At 45.5% G+C, this 17,805-nt stretch overlaps 1 protein-coding gene across 5 annotated transcripts in view; it reads left to right on the top strand.

The window, feature by feature from the left end:
- The window catches only part of ADGRB1 (adhesion G protein-coupled receptor B1), a 525,063-nt gene that overhangs the window by 269,538 nt on the left and 237,720 nt on the right, over nt 1–17,805 (top strand). For all 5 annotated transcript variants that reach the window (XM_033935216.1, XM_033935215.1, XM_033935214.1 and 2 more), the window contains exons 13-16: nt 1,487–1,630; nt 2,462–2,537; nt 16,001–16,103; nt 17,230–17,273. In XM_033935216.1, coding sequence (XP_033791107.1) covers nt 1,487–1,630; nt 2,462–2,537; nt 16,001–16,103; nt 17,230–17,273 — 367 coding nt within the window. The remainder of the gene's footprint in view (nt 1–1,486; nt 1,631–2,461; nt 2,538–16,000; nt 16,104–17,229; nt 17,274–17,805) is intronic.

The following is a 17,805-nucleotide window of genomic DNA, read 5'->3' as shown; positions in this document are numbered from 1 at the left end:
CCTGAATAAACTCATGTAAACCATTCTGAGCTCCCCTGGGAGAACAGTAGAGAAAACGGACTAAATAAATAGTGTGAACAGCTTCAGCCTCTGATAGCCAGAGCTGGTATTGTGATGTCATAATGCCTCATTCCACCAATAAGAGCCAATCTCATCAGTGATGTCACAATGGCTGGATCACTTTAACTACATTATGATTTCTAGAGTAGTGCAGTGGTTAAAGCTACAGCTTCAACGCCCTGGAGTTGTGGGTTCAAACCCAGGCTGCTCCTTGTGACCCTGGGAAAGTCACTTAATCCCCCCATTGTCCCAGGTACATTAGATAGATTGTGAGCCAAACAGGGAAAAATGTTTGAGTACCTGAATAAATTCATGTAAACTGTTCTGAGCTCCCCTGGGAGAACAGTAGAGAAAACTGACTAAATAAATAGTGTGAACAGCTTCAGCCTCTGATAGCCAGAGCTGAGATTGTGACATCATAATGCCTCATTCCACCAATAAGAGCCAACCTCATCAGTGATGTCACAATGGCTTGATTGTCGTGTTCTCCCCTCTGCCCTCCAACCCAGCCAACAGATTAACCCTTCCCCTTAACTGTATCCATGACATCCTGTTTGTCTGTTTTGGCTATTTAGATTGTAAGCTCTTTCCAGCAGGGACCATTTTCTTACTCTTTGCGACTCTAGTCTGTACAGCGCTGCATGTGTCTGGTAGCGCTATAGAAATAATTAATAGAAGTAGGAGTAGTAATGCCTGTTCAGTTGATTAGCATCTCTTAAAAAGTTCTAACGCAGGTTCAAAAATTTCTATTAAAATAAGTCTCCGAAGCAAAAAAAATTAATACCTGAAAACCAAGAAAAAGTCTGAAAAATTTGAAAATGAACCCCAATTTTTTTTCCTCTGCATATCTTTAATCAGAACAGAACAAGCCATTTCTATACCGCATAACCGATAAGTTCGATGCGGTTTACAAAATTTAACAAATAATACTAACTAAAGAAAATGGATTAATTTGCAAACAAATGTGGCTTCAGTTGCTTTCGGAAATGATTGTAAAATTGTATCCCAATAGCATCCAGACAATTCAGAAGTTTAATGTCATTCACTAAATCAAGTGGGGTGATTGATTCAAAATGGCTGGACTGGCACTTTCCTAACATGTGACTGGATCACTATATACACCTCACGGTAGCCCTTCATCTCCTCAATATGGTGGTGTTTATTGGTCTTAACTACCTAGACATCTCTGATTTTCGACGGATCATCGAATATTGAGTGGACATACCATTCTGTCCAACTTACCAGCAGATTGATTTGTTGGGATAACCGTAGTGGCTTCTGTTGGCCAAAGAAGCCAGTAGTGTCTTAGAGGGTACCTGGGGTTCTTAGCATTTCTGAAGTACCTCTTATAGGCCAGTTTAGGTTTTGTTTGCAGCGAGCCATGACGACAGAAGAATAACAAAGCTCTGGGGTTTTTGTTTTGAAGTTCTTAGCGTTCACAAACGCCCTGCCAATGGCGCGACCGACATCAGCTTCCCTATGAAGGGCTGGAGGGGCATGGTGGACTGGGCCAGGAACTCAGAGGACAAGGTCACCATTTCCAAGAGCATTCTTTCAACTGGAGTGTCAGGTAGGTTTCAAGCTCACTTCATCAGATTTTCTGGTAACGTGTGTTTCTGTTGACAATCGTGATGTGGTGACTCTCTGTATTGCCTTCTGTGTTTGTTTGTTTTTTAATTCACAAACAATTGCTTTGCTCCACATGGCAAGGCACTGCTTTGCCACAGTTCCATAGGCCTGAACTAGTGCGCATTTAAAAAATCAGACCAGAGGTTCTCAACCCAGATCTTAGGACACACCAATATGGCTTTGTGCTAATATTGCATAATGGCTTTAGATCAGGGGTGTCAAAGTCCCTCCTCGAGAGCCGCAATCCAGTCGGGTTTTCAGGATTTCCCCAATGAATATGCATTGAAACGAGATCTATTTGCGTGCACTGCTTTCAATGCATATTCATTGGGGAAATCCAGAAAACCTGACTGGATTGCGGCCCTCGAGGACTGGAGATGCCCACCCATGCTCTAAGGCAGGGGTGTCAAAGTCCCTCCTTGAGGGCCGCAATCCATTCGGGTTTTCAGGATTTCCCCAAGGAATATGCATGAGATCTATTTGCCTGCACTGCTTTCATTGTACGCTAATAGATCTCATGCACATTCATTGGGGACTGGATTGCGGCCCTCGAGGAGGGACTTTGACACCCCTGCTTTAGATGCGCCTTTAAGCTCCTATTGAATTGGCGCTAAGCATGTCCTTTCTTTTGGCACCAGTTTCTAGAACTGCCTGTACGAAGATGCTCTTTCCAGCTAGTGAACGCTCAAAGCCTTGGGCCTACAGCCTGTATCAAGATTTTATTTTTGATTTGTCGTAACCTTGAATGCTTCTCGGTGCTTTGTTTTGGCAGAGACGGACGATTCCTCCGTGTTTGTGATTGGGACGGTGCTCTACAGGAACCTGGGGAGCCTCCTTTCTCTTCAGAGGTAAGATGCAAAGACTTATGCAGGGAAACGGTTATCTTTGTTACTATTTGGGCAGTTTTCAAAAATGGCCGACACATGTCAAAGAGCACCGGATATTCAGTACCAGTATGCACTTAGGTGTTCACACTGAATATTGGGGGGGCCTAATTTAGCTCTTTAAAAGTCACCATTTATAAATATTCAGCCATTGGCTGAATATTGACGAGCCTGTGGCCTATCCAGTCTTCCCATCCACACTGTTTACTAATCTGTACTATGTCTTCCTTCTCTTAGAGATACTTTCTGCTTGCCCCATGCTTTCTTAACTTCATACATGGCCCTTGTCTCCACCACCTTCACTGGGAGGCCATTTTTGCTGTCCTAAATTAACTGGATTATGATCTGGGTACCGCTGAATTTCGGCAGTGCCCAGAAGTCCAGCTCTGCCCCCTAATTATCTCAGCACTAAGGGGATAATGCCGTTGTATTCTGCCCAAATATTCAGCAGTGCTATCCAGGTATATGATGCTTAATATCTTGGTTTGGCCCATCAGCACGATTTAAGTAGACTGAAGCTTCTTCTTTGAATATCAGCCCCAAAGTATAAGACCACATCGAGGAGGAGAGGAATGATTCCACAGGCTCTTGGGGCTGTTTTGAAGCCAGAAGGAGAAAAGGAGAGGGTTTTGCACAACAGTTAATAGAGAAAGGGCAGCCGACTTTAGTCTCAGGCCATCCTAAACATGCCATTAACTTAGTTATGAGATCATAGCGGTGCAAGTAGAGCTGTGAATAGACTGATAAAATGTGGTATTTATTTATTTATTCAATTTTCTATACTGTCCTCCCAAGGGAACTCAGAGTGGTTTACATGAATTTATTCAGATACTCAAGCATTTTTTTACTGTCTCTCCCGGTGGGCTCATAATCTATCTAATGTACCTGAGGCAATGGGGGGATTAAGTGACTTGCCCAGGGTCACAAGGAGCAGCATGGGTTTGAACCCACAACCTCAGGGTGCTGAGGCTGTAGCTTTAACCACCGCATTACATGAGATGGAGACTGTAGTCTGTTGCTTTGAAATAAGAGCTTCAGTTTGGTCTTCATGGGCTTCTTACTTTTGACCCTGCCCGCTGGTGGAGGAGGGGTTAGAAGCTATTCATTCATGGACATAAACCTCTGGATAATGCATATAGGTCTCTCAAGGTTGGGGGCCCAGAGCATTTAATGAGGCATCAACAGTCAATAACTGGGGTTAATGGGCAACGATTTGGGCAGATGTGTGTGCCTAAGTTTCATAGTAAGCAACTCAAAAGGGGTGTGGCTATGAGAGGGCATTCCTAGGCATTAGGCATGATGTCATAGAATAGTGTCATTTGCACACCCAGCTGCCAAAATTAGATGCTGGCATTTATATCAGGTTTCAGCAGACATAAATGCTGGCACCCTAAATTAGGTGTGAAATCTGCAGTATGGAGCGCTTTGTATAGAATACCAGTGTGAAAGATTCAAGGGTTTTCCCTCACTGCAGTTATGTCATTGGGCAGCAGGGAGTGATATCCAAACTGGGGAAAACTACATGTCCCAGAAGTCTGAAAAAAGAAACTTCCCTAGCTGTGGGTTTAATCAGAGCCCTGGGAAGAAAGAGAAAAGAAAGAGACTGTTAAGGTGAGATGTTTGCTGGTTGGATTCGGGTTACCAGATTTTTGCTGGGCAAAAAGGAGGACATGCGGCCACACCCCGTTTTGCCCTGCCCTTGCCCCGTTCAGCCTCTGGCCCCACCCCATTCCACTCACAGCCCCACCCCATCCCGCCCACAGCCCTGTTCTGAATGGGCTGCTTGGGGACTTCCATCTACCACATCACTGATGATGTCATCAGTGACGCAGCAGAGGGAAGGACCCGGAGGGGAAGGCCGCAAAGCAGCCCATTCGGAGTGTTACCACCACTGCTGTGTTTGGATGCCTCGGAGGTATGCCAGTCTCACGGTGGGAGGGTTGGTTGGGTTCTGCTGCATAGGGGGATGGGAGGGAGGGATAGAAAGATGCAGCATAAGGAAATGTGTGAGAGGGAAGGAAAGATGCTGCACATGGGGGGAAGAAAGAAAAGCGGAAGAATTGGGGTGGATGAGAGGAAGGGAGAGATGATTGTTGTACATGAAAAAAAAAAGACATCCCCGAAAATAAGCCCTACTGCGTTTTTTGGACCTAAAATTAATATGACACTGTCTTATTTTCGGGGAAACACGGTAGTTTATTGCAGATCTTTCCGGCCCCTTAACTTTCATAGAAACATAGAAGATGACGGCAGAAAAGGGCTATAGCCCATCAAGTCTGCCCACCCTACTGACCTATCCTCTTAAGTCTATACCTGGCGACCGATATTCTAGTTCGACCCTTGTAGGGATCCCACATAGGTATCCCATTTATTCTTAAAGTCCAGCACGCTGCTGGCCTCAATCACCTGCGCTGGAAGCTCATTCCAACGGTCAACCACTCTTTCTGTGAAGAAATACTTCCTGATGTCGCCATGAAATTTCCCGCCTCTGAGTTTGAGCGGATGCCCTCTAGTGGCAGAGGGTCCCCTGAGAAAGAAGATATCATCTTCCACCTCGATACGTCCTGTGATGTAATGTCTCAATCATGTCTCCCCTCTCCCTACGTTCTTCTAGAGCAGGGGTGCCCAACACGTCGATCGCGATCGACCAGTAGCTCAGGAAGGCAACGTGAGTCGATCGCAGACTCGTGTTGCCGTCCTGATCTACGGGCCGATCAGCCTTCCTCTCCAGTGTTCTCCCTAGGGCGGTCCGCCCAGCTGTCATCTGCCGCTGCTGAACATTAAACCCCCCCCAAAAAAACCGGCTTGGAGATTTCAGCCCATAGCGAACTTATGCTCCGGGCTCTAAAATGTGCGTACCGGCTTCTCTTCTCTTCCCTCCGAAACCGGAAGTTATGTCCGGGGGGGAGGGGAGAAGGGAAGCCGGCACGCACATGTCGAGAGCCCTGAAGCAAGCGTTCGCTACGGGCTAAGGCGGGAGACAAGTAAATGAAGTATTTCCTCTTCTTGCTGCCGGGTCCTGCCTACTTTCAGTTTCCGCGAAGGCAGGACCCGACAGCACTTCCCCAATAGGTTGATCACGATCTTGGGCTGATCAGCCTTCCTCTTCCCGACGGCAGAATTGACGTCGGGGAGAGGAATGCTGGCTGGCCGAAGCAGGGAGAGCTTGGGGCCTGTTACTGGTGGCGTTTGGGTCCTGGTCCCCGATGGCAGTGGCAGTGGCTTGGGGAAGGGCAGGGAGAAAGAAAGAAAAAGGGCAGGCAGGGAGACAGAAGGAAAGAAGAGAAACAGAAAAAAAAGAAAGGGAGGCAGAGAGAAAGAAAGGGCAGGGAAGAGGAAGGAAAAGTAGGGGGAAGGAATGAGGTCTGGAGGAGAGGAAGCATACAGGCTAAAAGAAGGGAAGAAAGATTGGATGCACAGTCAGAAGAAGAAAGTGCAACCAGAGACTCATGAAATCACCAGACAAGGTAGGAAAAATGATTTTATTTTAAATTTAGTGATCAAAATGTGTCTGAATTTATATCTGCTGTCTATATTTTACACTAAGGTCCCCTTTTACTAAACCGCAATAGAGGTTTTTAGTGCAGGGAGCCTATGAGTGTCGAGAGCAGCGCTGGGCATTCAGCGCAGCTCCCTGCACTAAAAACTGCTATCGTGGTTTAGTAAAAAGGGAGGGGGGTATATTTGTCTATTTTTGTATGGTTGTTACTGAGGTGACATTGCATAGAGTCATCTGCTTTGACCTCTTTGAAAAACCCTGGAATAGGAATGATAATTAACATTTTCTATGCGTACAGTGTGCTTTGTGTTTTTTTTTAATTTTATTGTTGGTAGATCATTTTGACTTGGTCATTTAAAAAGTAGCTCGCAAGCCCAAAAAGTGTGGGCACCCCTGTTCTAGAGTGTAGAGCTGTAGTTTATTTAGTCTCTCCTCGTACGAGAGACCTTTGAGCCCCGAGATCCTCCTGGTGGCCATCCGTTGAACCGACTCGATTCTAAGCACATCTTTACGGTAATGTGGCCTCCAGAATTGTACACAGTATTCCAGATGAGGTCTCACCATGGTTCTGTACAATGGCATGATGACTTCAGGCTTCTTGCTGACAAAGCTTCTACTGATACATCCCATCATCTGCCTTGCTTTAGATGAAGCCTTCTCCACTTGATTGGCAGTTTTCATGTCTGCACTGATGATTACTCCTAGGTCTCGTTCCGCCGAAGTACTAGTTAAAGTTTCTCCATTCAAGGTGTAATTTCTGCATGGATTACCGCTACCGAGGTGCATAACCTTACATTTCCCAGCGTTGAAGCCCAGCTGCCAGATTGAGGACCATCTTTCTAATGTAAGCAGGTCCTGTGCCATACTATCCTGTAAATTACATTCACTTACTATATTGCATAGTTTAGCGTTGTCGGCGAATAATGTTATTTTACCCTGAAGCCCCTGAGTCAGATCCCTTATGAATATGTTGAATAGAAGTGGGCCCAGGACTGAACCCTGCGGTACTCCGCTGGTCACCTCCGATGTTTTAGAGAGGGTACCGTTCGGTGCCATTTATTAAATCTGGCTCAAATTAGAGGAAATCAGCTCATCTGATCCTAAATGGAAACCTCTATGTAGTCCGCCTAAAGTTAGTCACCTACATGGGTAAGCCCAGCCAACGAAGGCGCCTATCTTAATTGGTTAATAGGCTTAATCGATACTGGTAATTGGCACTTAGCATCTCATGCTTGCCTTTAATTGGACTTAAGAACATAAGAACATAAGAAGTTGCCTCCACTGGGTCAGACCAGAGGTCCATCCCGCCCAGTGGTCCGCTCCCGCGGTGGCCCACCAGGTCCTTTGACCTGTGAAGTGATTTGACCATTTTTATATCCTACCTCTGCATCTCTCTGTACCCCTCAATCCCTTTATCCTTTAGGAACCTATCCAAACCTTCCTTGAACCCCTGTACTGTGGTCTGGCCTATCACAATCTCTGGAAGAGCGTTCCATGCGTCTACCACCTTCTGGGTAAAAAAGAACTTCCTAGCACTTGTTCTGAACCTGTCCCCTTTCAATTTCTCCGAGTGACCCCTAGTGCTTGTGGTTCCCCACCGTTTAAAGAATCTGTCCTTGTCCACTTTCTCTATGCCCTTCAGGATTTTGAAGGTTTCTATCATGTCCCCTCTAAGTCTCCTCTTCTCCAGGGAGAACAGCCCCAGCATTTTTAACCTGTCAGCGTATGAAAAATTTTCCATACCTCTTATCAGTTTTGTCGCTCTTCTCTGAACTCCCTCGAGTACCGCCATGTCTTTCTTGAGGTACAGCGACCAGTACTGGACACAGTATTCCAGGTGCGGGCGCACCATTGCACGATACAGTGGCATGATGACTTCTTTCGTCCTGGTTGTGATACCCTTTTTGATGATGCCCAGCATTCTGTTTGCTTTCTTTGAGGCTGTCGCACACTGCGCCGATGGCTTCAATGTTGCGTCCACCATCACCCCCAGGTCTTTTTCAAGGTCGCTCACCCCTAGCAATATTCCCCCCATTTTATAGCTGAACATCGGGTTCTTTTTCCCTACATGCATGACCTTGCATTTGTCCACATTGAAACTCCACATTGTGGTAAAATTGACTTAATTGAAAGTTAGGCACTTAAAACGAAAAACACAATTCTGTTGAAAGTAGGCAGCTAGTCCAAAGCGCCTACCTAAAAGTGGGCGTGGTTAGGGGGCGTGTTTTTGAGTTTGGTGCTTCTTTCTGAATTAGGCGCTGTTAGGTGCATAACTTAGGTGCAGGTTTTTAGGCAACCTCCCCTCCCCCCCGGCATAAATAGAGTACACCTAAAATTACGACACCTAGCGCTGCCTAAACGATTCTATAAAATGCAGCAAACTTTTATAGAATCTCGCTTATCACCACACTAATCGGTTTCAGTATTTTATAGGCACACTTTATAGAACTGGGTTCTAAATGTGAGTCATGGAGGTATTTAGTGGTGTAGTAATAGGGGGGGGGGCAGTCCACCCCGGGTGCTGTCTTGGTGAGGGCACCAGCACCTGTCCTCCTCTCTGCCCCCCCCCACTACCGCGCATGCGCGCACCCCCTTCTTTTCCCCCATACCTCTTTAATGTTCCCGGCATGAGCAGCAACCCCCAACCTGCTGCTTGCATCAGCGTCGGCTATTCCTCTGACCTCACTTCCTGGACCCGCGTCTAGGAAGTGACGTCGGAAGAAGAGCTGACGCTGGTGCAAGCAGCCGGTTGGGGGGTTGCTGGCCGCGCCGGGAACGTTAAAGAGGTACGGAGGGAAGGGAAAGGGCTCATGCATGCGGTTAGGAGGGGGAAAGGAAGAGGGCAGGTGGGGGAAAGGAAGGAACGGATGGGGGTGGGGGCGGAGAAGAGGGCGGGGAGGGGGGCCTCTCACCCTTGCTATGCCACTGGGAGGGTTTCACCCATTTGCTTGGTTGAATGTGATTTGACCAGTGGCGTAGTGAGGGAGGTTGGCGCCTTATGCCCCCCCCCTCTTTATTTATTTATATATTGCATATTACTTGCATAATATCTTGCATTCCCTACGGTTTCCTGCCGCTTGAGTGGCCCCTCACCTTTCCCCAAGTTTCAAGTTTCAAGTTTATTAGCATTTTATGAATCGCCTTTCGAAATATCTAGGCGATGTACACTCTAAAAGCCACAGATAGTGGTTTCACATATAATTTTGACAGGTTAGACATAATACAGACAATTTAAAACAGTATAAAAATTTTAAGGAAAAGTCAATACAATACATTTAAGGCCAAAGAGTAACATGACTAGGCAGGAAAGAAGGGAAAAGTTACATCATTTTTATCTATTGAAATTTACATGAAAGGGAAAACACAATACGGAGCGAGGGGATTTGAAAGGTCCAATATTTGTAATCAAATGTATAAAAATTATGTGTGTTATATCATGTGTTCAAATGCATCTTGAAATAAAAAAGTTTTTAAAAATCTTTTAAACGTTTGTAAGTCTTTTTCTATTCTTATATAATTTGGTAATGAGTTCCATAACGTGGGTGCCATAATGGAAAATATGTTGTTTCTTCTTATGCCAATAATTTTCAAGGAGGGGATAGATAATAAGTTTGAAGCCGATGATCGTAAAGAACGTACGGAGTTATATGGAATGATCATTTTAGAAATAAATTGCGGTTCATTGAAAGTCAGAGTTTTATGTACTAAGAGTATAATTTTGAAAGTAATACGGTGAGAAATGGGTAACCAATGTGATTTAATCAGTAGTGGAGTGACGTGATCATATTTTTTAGCTTTGTGGATTTATTTTATTGCGGTATTTTGAATTATCTGAAGTCGTCTTTTTTCTTTCTGGGTTATATTAATGAAGAGGGAGTTACAATAATCTAATTTAGATATGATAAGAGAATGAATAAGAATATTGATAGATTTGGAGTCAAGAAAGGTGGAAATTGATCGAATATGACGTAGTCTATAGAAGCATGATCTAACTATTTCGTTAATATGACTATGAAATGATAGGTCTGCGTCAATTATTACTCTGAGAATTTTCAGTTTAGATACAGATTCTATAGGAATGTTGTTTAGAATAAATGGTGATATTGGTATTAGATTTGCTTTCCAGGTGAAAAGCATGGTCTTAGATTTCTGTATATTTAGTGCCAGTTTGTTACAATTTAACCAGTTTTTTATTATTTCTAGTTTTTTGTTAATGGCTTGTATTTCTTCTGCCCCACCACTTGGGGCACCTCCCCTCCCCCCCCCCCCCATGTACTTATTGACCTGGAAGTGACATCAGAAGGGAGCGGAAGCCGGTGCAAGCAGCAGGTGGAAGATGCTACTTGTGCTGGTGAACATTTAAAGAGGTACGTGGGGGAGTGGGAGAGAGAGAAGGAGAGGAGCCAGCACCCCTCATGAAGATGGCACCTGGTATAGTGCACCTCTGACCCCCCCTTACTATGCCACTGGATATGACAGCACTTATGATGCCCCTTCTACCCCTTGACTACCTGGTCCTTACAGGTCACGATCTCAAGCATTAGAGGTTGTGGTAAAAGCAGACAGCATAGCTGGTTTTAAGAAAGGTTTGGACAAATTCCTGGAGGAAAAGTCCATAGTCTGTTATTGAGAAAGACATGGGGGAAGCCACTGCTTGCCCTGGATCGGTAGCATGGAATGTTTCTACTCTTTGAGATTCTAGAATCTTGCTACTCTTTAGAATTCTGAATGGAATGTTGGTACTCTTTGGGTTTTGGCCATGTACTAGGGACCTGGATTGGCCACCATGAGAACAGGCTACTGGGCTTGATGGACCTTTGGTCTGACCCAGTAAGGCTATTCTTATGACAAGTCTGACTGCACACCTCTTTCAGCTCCTGAAAGCTGTCTCGGGCTATAGGCTTCCCATTCAGAGAGGGGAGGGGGGTTCCTTTTTAATTTTGAACCAGTACTGAGACAGTAAATTAAGCATCTTAAAGTACTGTGTAGATCTGTTCTGCACTGATTAGCATAAGCGCTTTTCCCATAAGTGCCAGAACACCTCTTTGTCAATAATCTCTTCTACACATCTTAAATGCTTTCAGGTTTAGCTCCAGTGAGGCGCAAGGTGCAAACCAGGGAGGCATTAAGCTGAGCAGGATAACTGAATTCCATAATACAGTTCTATTCATGAGAAGCCTTTAAACACAGTTGGCTCCGGTATTGTTTCAGTCTCTGTCAGTCAGAAAAAGAGTCAGATGGAGAGACTGGTTTTGAGAAGTTTCTCCTTTCTTTTAGACGGTTATCTGCATAAGAGATGGGATCTGTCTTATCCACCATGGACAAAATCGGGAGCAGCTAGAAAGAGGGGCAGCCACAGAAGGCCATGGTGACCAACTTGGACCCAAAGGGAAGAGCTTATTTTAGATTAAGACACAGAATCAGATGAGCAGGCAGATAGATCGCATTTGGGGAGCTAGACAACTTGACATGGCAGATGAAAGACCTGTTGGGGTAAAAGATCTCATGTTTGTAGGGACTGCGGAAAAAAACTGAGTGAGCACTGAAACTAAGTTTTGTATAGATTTGCTATTGAATGAGACAGCTGTCCAAGAGCCAGAGTTGAATGGGCTGAATAAACAGTAGTAAGCTGACATCATATATAAGATAATTCGAATATGTTATTGATACTGTCCTATAGATATACAACAGTAATTTAGAATAGATTAATATTGGACATTATGCAGATTCCGTAAAAATGACAAATTAGCAGATACCAACAGATGCATTTTTCAGGTCGATAATATAGATAGGGCTTAACTAGATTAATGACCAGAATTTTCTGGATCAGTAAATGTTGTCCAGGATGAACTTTCTGTTAAGCTGAAAGGCAGCTTGTGGAAGCTCTTGCTGACTTACTGTGAGCCCTTACTTAGGCAGCAGTCGGGTGCCTACTGCTGCCTAAATCAATTGGTTTAATCAGCGCAGTAATTGACCGCGCTGCTCAAAAAAAAACAATTAAAAACCGTTAAAAGTAGGTGCCCGCAGGCGCTTCCCCAGGCGGTGCCAGAATCACAGCTAGAGAGGCACCTAATAATAATAATAATAATAATTGTATTTCTTATATACTGCCAAAGCCGTAGTAGTTCGAGGCAGTTTACAATAAAGAAGGGCTGGACAATCAGCGAATGGGTACAATCAGCAGATACAGATACAATTCATATGTGTAAGCATGGAACAAGTACAATATAAGAGGTCAAATGTAAGGTGAGCGGGAAGGAAGGTAAGAAAAAAGAGATCTTGGGGGCAAGGGTTGGGTAAGGGGTCTTAGGCTACAGATCGGTTAAATAGATTCGTTTTTAATCATTTTCTGAAGTGTAGGTAGGATGAGGAACGCGAGATAATGTTGCTCAGCCAATCGTTTAGATGGCCTGCTTGGAAGGCAAGTGTTCTGTTCAGGTATCTTTTGTAACGGCAGGCCTTTAGAGTTGGATGGCTGAAGAGATGAGCTCTGCGAGTGGGTCTGGAAGGACAATGTAAGGTAAAATGGGGAACCCAAGTATAAGGGGGCCGAACCAAGAATGGATTTGAAACAGTAACGGGCAAACTTGAACAGCACTCTTGCTTCCAGGCCATTATGGGTGTGGTTGGCGCCGGGTAATCCCTTAGGCGCAATTCCACATGAAAAGTAGGCACCGGAAATGCAAGACTATAAAACCCCGGCCTACATTTCCGTCGCCCATCTTTCACGGCGGCCGCGATTCTATAAACGGCGCTGGTGCGCGGTTGGCATGCGACTGGCGCTGTTTATGGAGGCGCCAGCTGATTACGGCGGTGTTTATAGAATCTGCCCCTTTTGTTCTCCATGTACGTTTTAAAACACAGTGCGGCCCTGCATCTAGGACCTCCATGTCTAAGAACCTCATACTCTACTTTTGTCGGTGAAGAGCGCCTAGTAACCTCCTTCTGCCTGTCCACACATATATGTGTATTGGCAGTGGAGGAGTAGCCCAGTGGTTAGTGCAGTAGCTTGAGAACCAAGAGAACTGGTTTTAGTTCCCATTGTAGCTCTGGGCAAGTCATGTAACCCTCCATCGCCCCAGGTACAAAATAAGGACCTGTATATTATATGTAAACCGCTCTGATTGCAACCACTGAAAGGCAGTATATAAAACCCCATCCCCTCATAGATAAATTTGGCAGGAGAGTGTCTTATTGAATCCAATGGTCCATCTAGCCCAGTAGCCTGTCCTCACAGTGGCCAATCCAGGTCTCTAGTACCTGGCAAGAACCCAAAAATCCAAAAGTAGCAACATTCCATGCTTCCCCCATGTCTGTCTTAATAACAAACTATGGACTTTTCCTCCAGGAACTTGTCCAAACCTTTCTTAAAATCAGCTACGGTATCCGCTCTTACCACATCCTCTGGCAACGCGTTCCAGAACTTAACTATTCTCTGAATGAAAAAATATTTCCTCCTATTGGTTTTCAAAGTATTTCCCTGTAACTTCATCAAGTGTCTCCTAGTCTTTGTCATTTTTGACGGAGTGAAAAATCGATCCACTTGTACCCGTTCTACTCCACTCAGGATTTTGTAGACTTCAATCCTATCTCCCCTCAGCCGTCTCTTTTCCAAGCTGAAGAGCCCTAACCCTTTTAGTCTTTCCTCATACGAATGGAGTTCCATCCCCTTTATCATCTTGGTCACTCTTCTTTGAACCTTTCCTAGTGCCGCTATATCTTTTGTGAGACAAGGAGACCAGAACCGAATGCAATACTCAAGGTGAGGTCGCACCATTTAGCAATACAGAGGCACTATAACACTCATAGTCTTGTTTGCCATCCCTTTTCTAACAATCCCTAGCATCTCGTTGGCCCTTTTGGTCGCTGCCACACACTGGGCGGAAGGCTGCAGCGTACCATCCACGATGACACCCAGATCCTTTTATTGAGTGCTGACCCCCCAATGTGGACCCCAGCATCCAGCAGCCACGACCTGGATTATTCTTCCCAATGTGCATCACTTTGCATTCGTCCACACCAAATCTCATCTGCCATTTGGATGCCCAGCCCTCCGATTTCCCAAGGTCTTCCCGCTGCTCTTCGCAGTCCGCATGCATCCCAACAATCTTGAACAGCCTAGTGCCATCTGCAAATTCAGTCACCTCGCTCATTGTTCCAACTTCCAGATCATTTTTTAAATAGCACCGGTCCCTTTACAGATCCTTGCGGCACTCTACTGCTTACTCTCCTCCACTGAGAAAAACGGTCACCCAACCCAACCTACCCTCTGTCCCATAACCAATTCCCAATCCACAGTTCAACTCTGCCTCCCTTCCCATGACTCTCCAACTTTCTCAGGTGCCTCTTACGAGGAACCCCCGTCAAAAGCTCTCTGGAAATCCAGATACACTGGATAGACTTCTGCTTATTCATGAAGTACGTTAAGTTACACATGCCTAGGGTGCATCTGGGTGCGCATATTTGTGCCAGCTCTGTGGCTGGAGGTGAGTCAGGATTATGCTACTATTATATAACTGAATCTGGGTGCCCAAATTCTGTAATAGACTATGCTCTTTCCACACGTCCTGTGGGCACCAAAATGTAGGGTTACCAGATTTCTTCATTAAAGAAAGAGGACATGTGGCCCCCCCAACCTGTTCTGCCCCCACATAAACCTCATCTCTTCTTCCCTGAGTCCAGGGCCTCTGAGCATACACGGATGAGACGTGATGACATCATGCATGCGCACATGCATGTGACATCATGGCGTTGCATCCATGCATGCTTGGAGGCCCTCCAGATGCAGCCCCGAACTTAGGGTTTTCCATAACCCGGACAAACTGCCGGGTTTTGGAAATCCACCTGGCCGCCTGGACAGTCCTCTAAAAAGAGGACATGTCCAGGTTTCCCCCAACATCTGGTAACCCTACCTAAATGGTTGCAACCAGTTATAGAACTGCCTTCTGAGCAGGACCTGCTCAACCTATGGATCAGGTAAGCACTGGATCAAGGTGCCCGGTGATAAAGGGCACCAGAATCTCAGTACAGCATTTCTCCCTCCCCTCCCTTCCCATCCCCCACCCACGATCCCTTGTTTCTCAAACCCCTCCCCAGCTACCTTCACAGACTAGAGGGCGCCGGCAGCGGCAGCGATCCACTCAAGCTGCCTGCACCCAGCCCAGAGTCTTCCTTCTGCCTCTTCCCACCCCGTCTGATGCGACTTTCTATTTCCGGCAGGGCAAGACATGGCAGAGGAAGGAACTGCGCTGGACGCAGGCAGCATGCATTGATCTCTGCTCCTGCCTCACCCTCTAGACCAGTGGTCTCAAATTCAAACCCTTTGCAGGGCCACATTTTGGATTTGTAGATACTTCAGAAAAAATAGTTAATGTCTTATTAAAGAAATAACAGTTTTGCATAAGGTAAAACTCTTTATAGTTTATTAATCTTTCCTTTTGGCTATGTCTTAAGAATAATATTGTAATTTATAGCTGAGACATATGATCAAGAAACTATTATTTTACTTTTGTGATTATGATAAACATACCGAGGGCCTCAAAATAGAGCCTGACGAGCCTCATGTGACCCCCGGGCCGCGTGTTTAAGACCACTGCTTTAGACTGTGAAGGAAGCTGGAAGAGGAAGTTGGGAGAGAAGGGAAGATACTGGATTGTGGGGGGGGGGGGGGGGGGGGAACGGAATGAAGGGTGAGACTCTGGATTATAGGCTGGGGAGGATGCCATTGCAAAAGTTCACTCAGGATGCCATAGTGCCTTGAGCCAGCCCTGCTCCAGCCTGTATATACCTCATTATAAGGTTTTGTTATGACACTACAGTATATTCCAGGTAATGAATGCTGCATCTGCACAGTTCTAACGTTAACCTCTGTACATATGTGAAAGGGGCTAACTTGGAAAATGCATTTTTCTTCCCTGTCTACCCACAGGAACACCACAGTGCTTAATTCCAAAGTCATCTCTGTCATCGTGAAACCATCTCCGAGGTCCATTCTCGTCCCTTTGGAAATCGAGTTCTCCCACCTGTACAATGTAAGTCAAACAGTGGCGGAGTCAGACTGAGGGTCCGTGGAATAGCTGTGCTGATAGAGGCCCTCCATACGTGGCACAGCAACATATCTACGCAGGACAATTACGCCCCGACAATGCCGCCCCGTCCATTGCACCCCGTGAAATGTGCACACCAAGTGGATATCTGGAAGGTCCTTCCTGATTTGCTCAGCCTCCTCAGGTGCTTCAAGCCCCTCCCAAGGGACAGGGCCTGAGGAGTCTGAGCAAATCAGGGCCTTCCAGATATCCATGTATGTAAAGGGTTCCCATAATCATCATGTAATCCTTACCCTAACACTAGATACCAAATTAATATTTTAAATGTAGTGTTTGTGTGTGGGGGGGGGGTCCTCTCCACCCCCTCAAAAGACAAAATAGTATCCAATTGTCAGAGCGCATTTGACATGTCACTTCCCATTCAGTGCGCGCATTTGACGGGTCACTGGCACAAGACAGTCCTTCACATGGCGTTCCGGCCTATAAACCATGAGATGGCCGTCAGCAAATTCCGAGTGTAGAAAAAGAGGGCTCTGAAGGAGGCCATGGAAAGAGCATGTTTCCTTCCTACGTAGTGTGTTCCTGAGGCCTGTCACTAGCGAGGCCTGTCTTCTTTGTGGAAAGCATGGTTGGTTGCTTTTTTAAGTCTTATAAGCCCAGCCCTGCGAGCTTTGCCAGTTATCACCCTCCTCATCCCAGCCACAAGAGAATTGCTCTTTTAACTGGGTCAGCGGGCAATGACAGGAAGTAGGCGTTGTAATTCATTTTTTTCAGCCCTTTAAAGTCTATTATCTTTCTTTCGCTGGAGCAGGGTGGAATCATTTCATTTTGACACATAATATGTAATTACTGTCGCAATCGTTGATCAGAGCGGGGCCCAGTTCCCTCCCTTCCCGTACACCTTATAACTCGGAGATACTTATTTCCCCAACGAATCTGTACTTATGCTTCTCAGACTCATTACCTCTCTTACACAGAGTGTGATTCTTGTTGCCAAGCGCTAATTTTGTAATAAAGCAATGCCAGCATAATGCTAACTATTCCTCTTTTTTCTCCTCCCTGATTTCCCTTCCCCTCCCTTCCCCACCCCGCCTCCCCAACTTGTTTGCAGGGAACAACAAACCAGACATGCATTTTGTGGGATGAAACCGATATGTAAGTTGTGGCAGCTGTTTTTTTCTGTTTTACACATGGTTCTTTGACTCATCAACTTCTCCATATCAGAATCTGTATCATCGTCCTAACAATGTGTAGTGATAAACGTATTTCCTGAATTATCAGAACCGAACCGCATTTCCTGAATTATCAGAACCGAACCGCTAAAATGAAATGTTGCAGAAATGGTATGGTAACCCAGAGGACGCTATTTCCCAGATTATACGCGTGGCATCCAGATTTGTGCATCGAAATTTGGACGCACCTCTGAGATGCACGCACAAATTAATTGAACCGTCAATAATTGGGGTCTTACAACCCGTTATTGGGGTTAATTGGCACTCATTAGAATTTGCGTGCGCATTGTCATACGCACTCCCAAGTGCGTACACTTCTCCCTCCGAATCCGCGGTTTCAGTATCCACAGATTCGGTTATTCGCGATTTATTTTTATACAGGAAACGCTCCATACTGTACTACTTGCTTTGAAGAGACTTGGTAATATGCAGGAAACGCTGCATTCCGGACCTCC

This window comes from Geotrypetes seraphini, chromosome 2, assembly GCF_902459505.1.
Source record: "Geotrypetes seraphini chromosome 2, aGeoSer1.1, whole genome shotgun sequence".
NCBI classification, from domain to species: Eukaryota; Metazoa; Chordata; class Amphibia; order Gymnophiona; family Dermophiidae; genus Geotrypetes; species Geotrypetes seraphini.
Note: the sequence above shows the minus strand (reverse complement) of the source record. Positions and strands in the feature narration are given on the sequence as shown.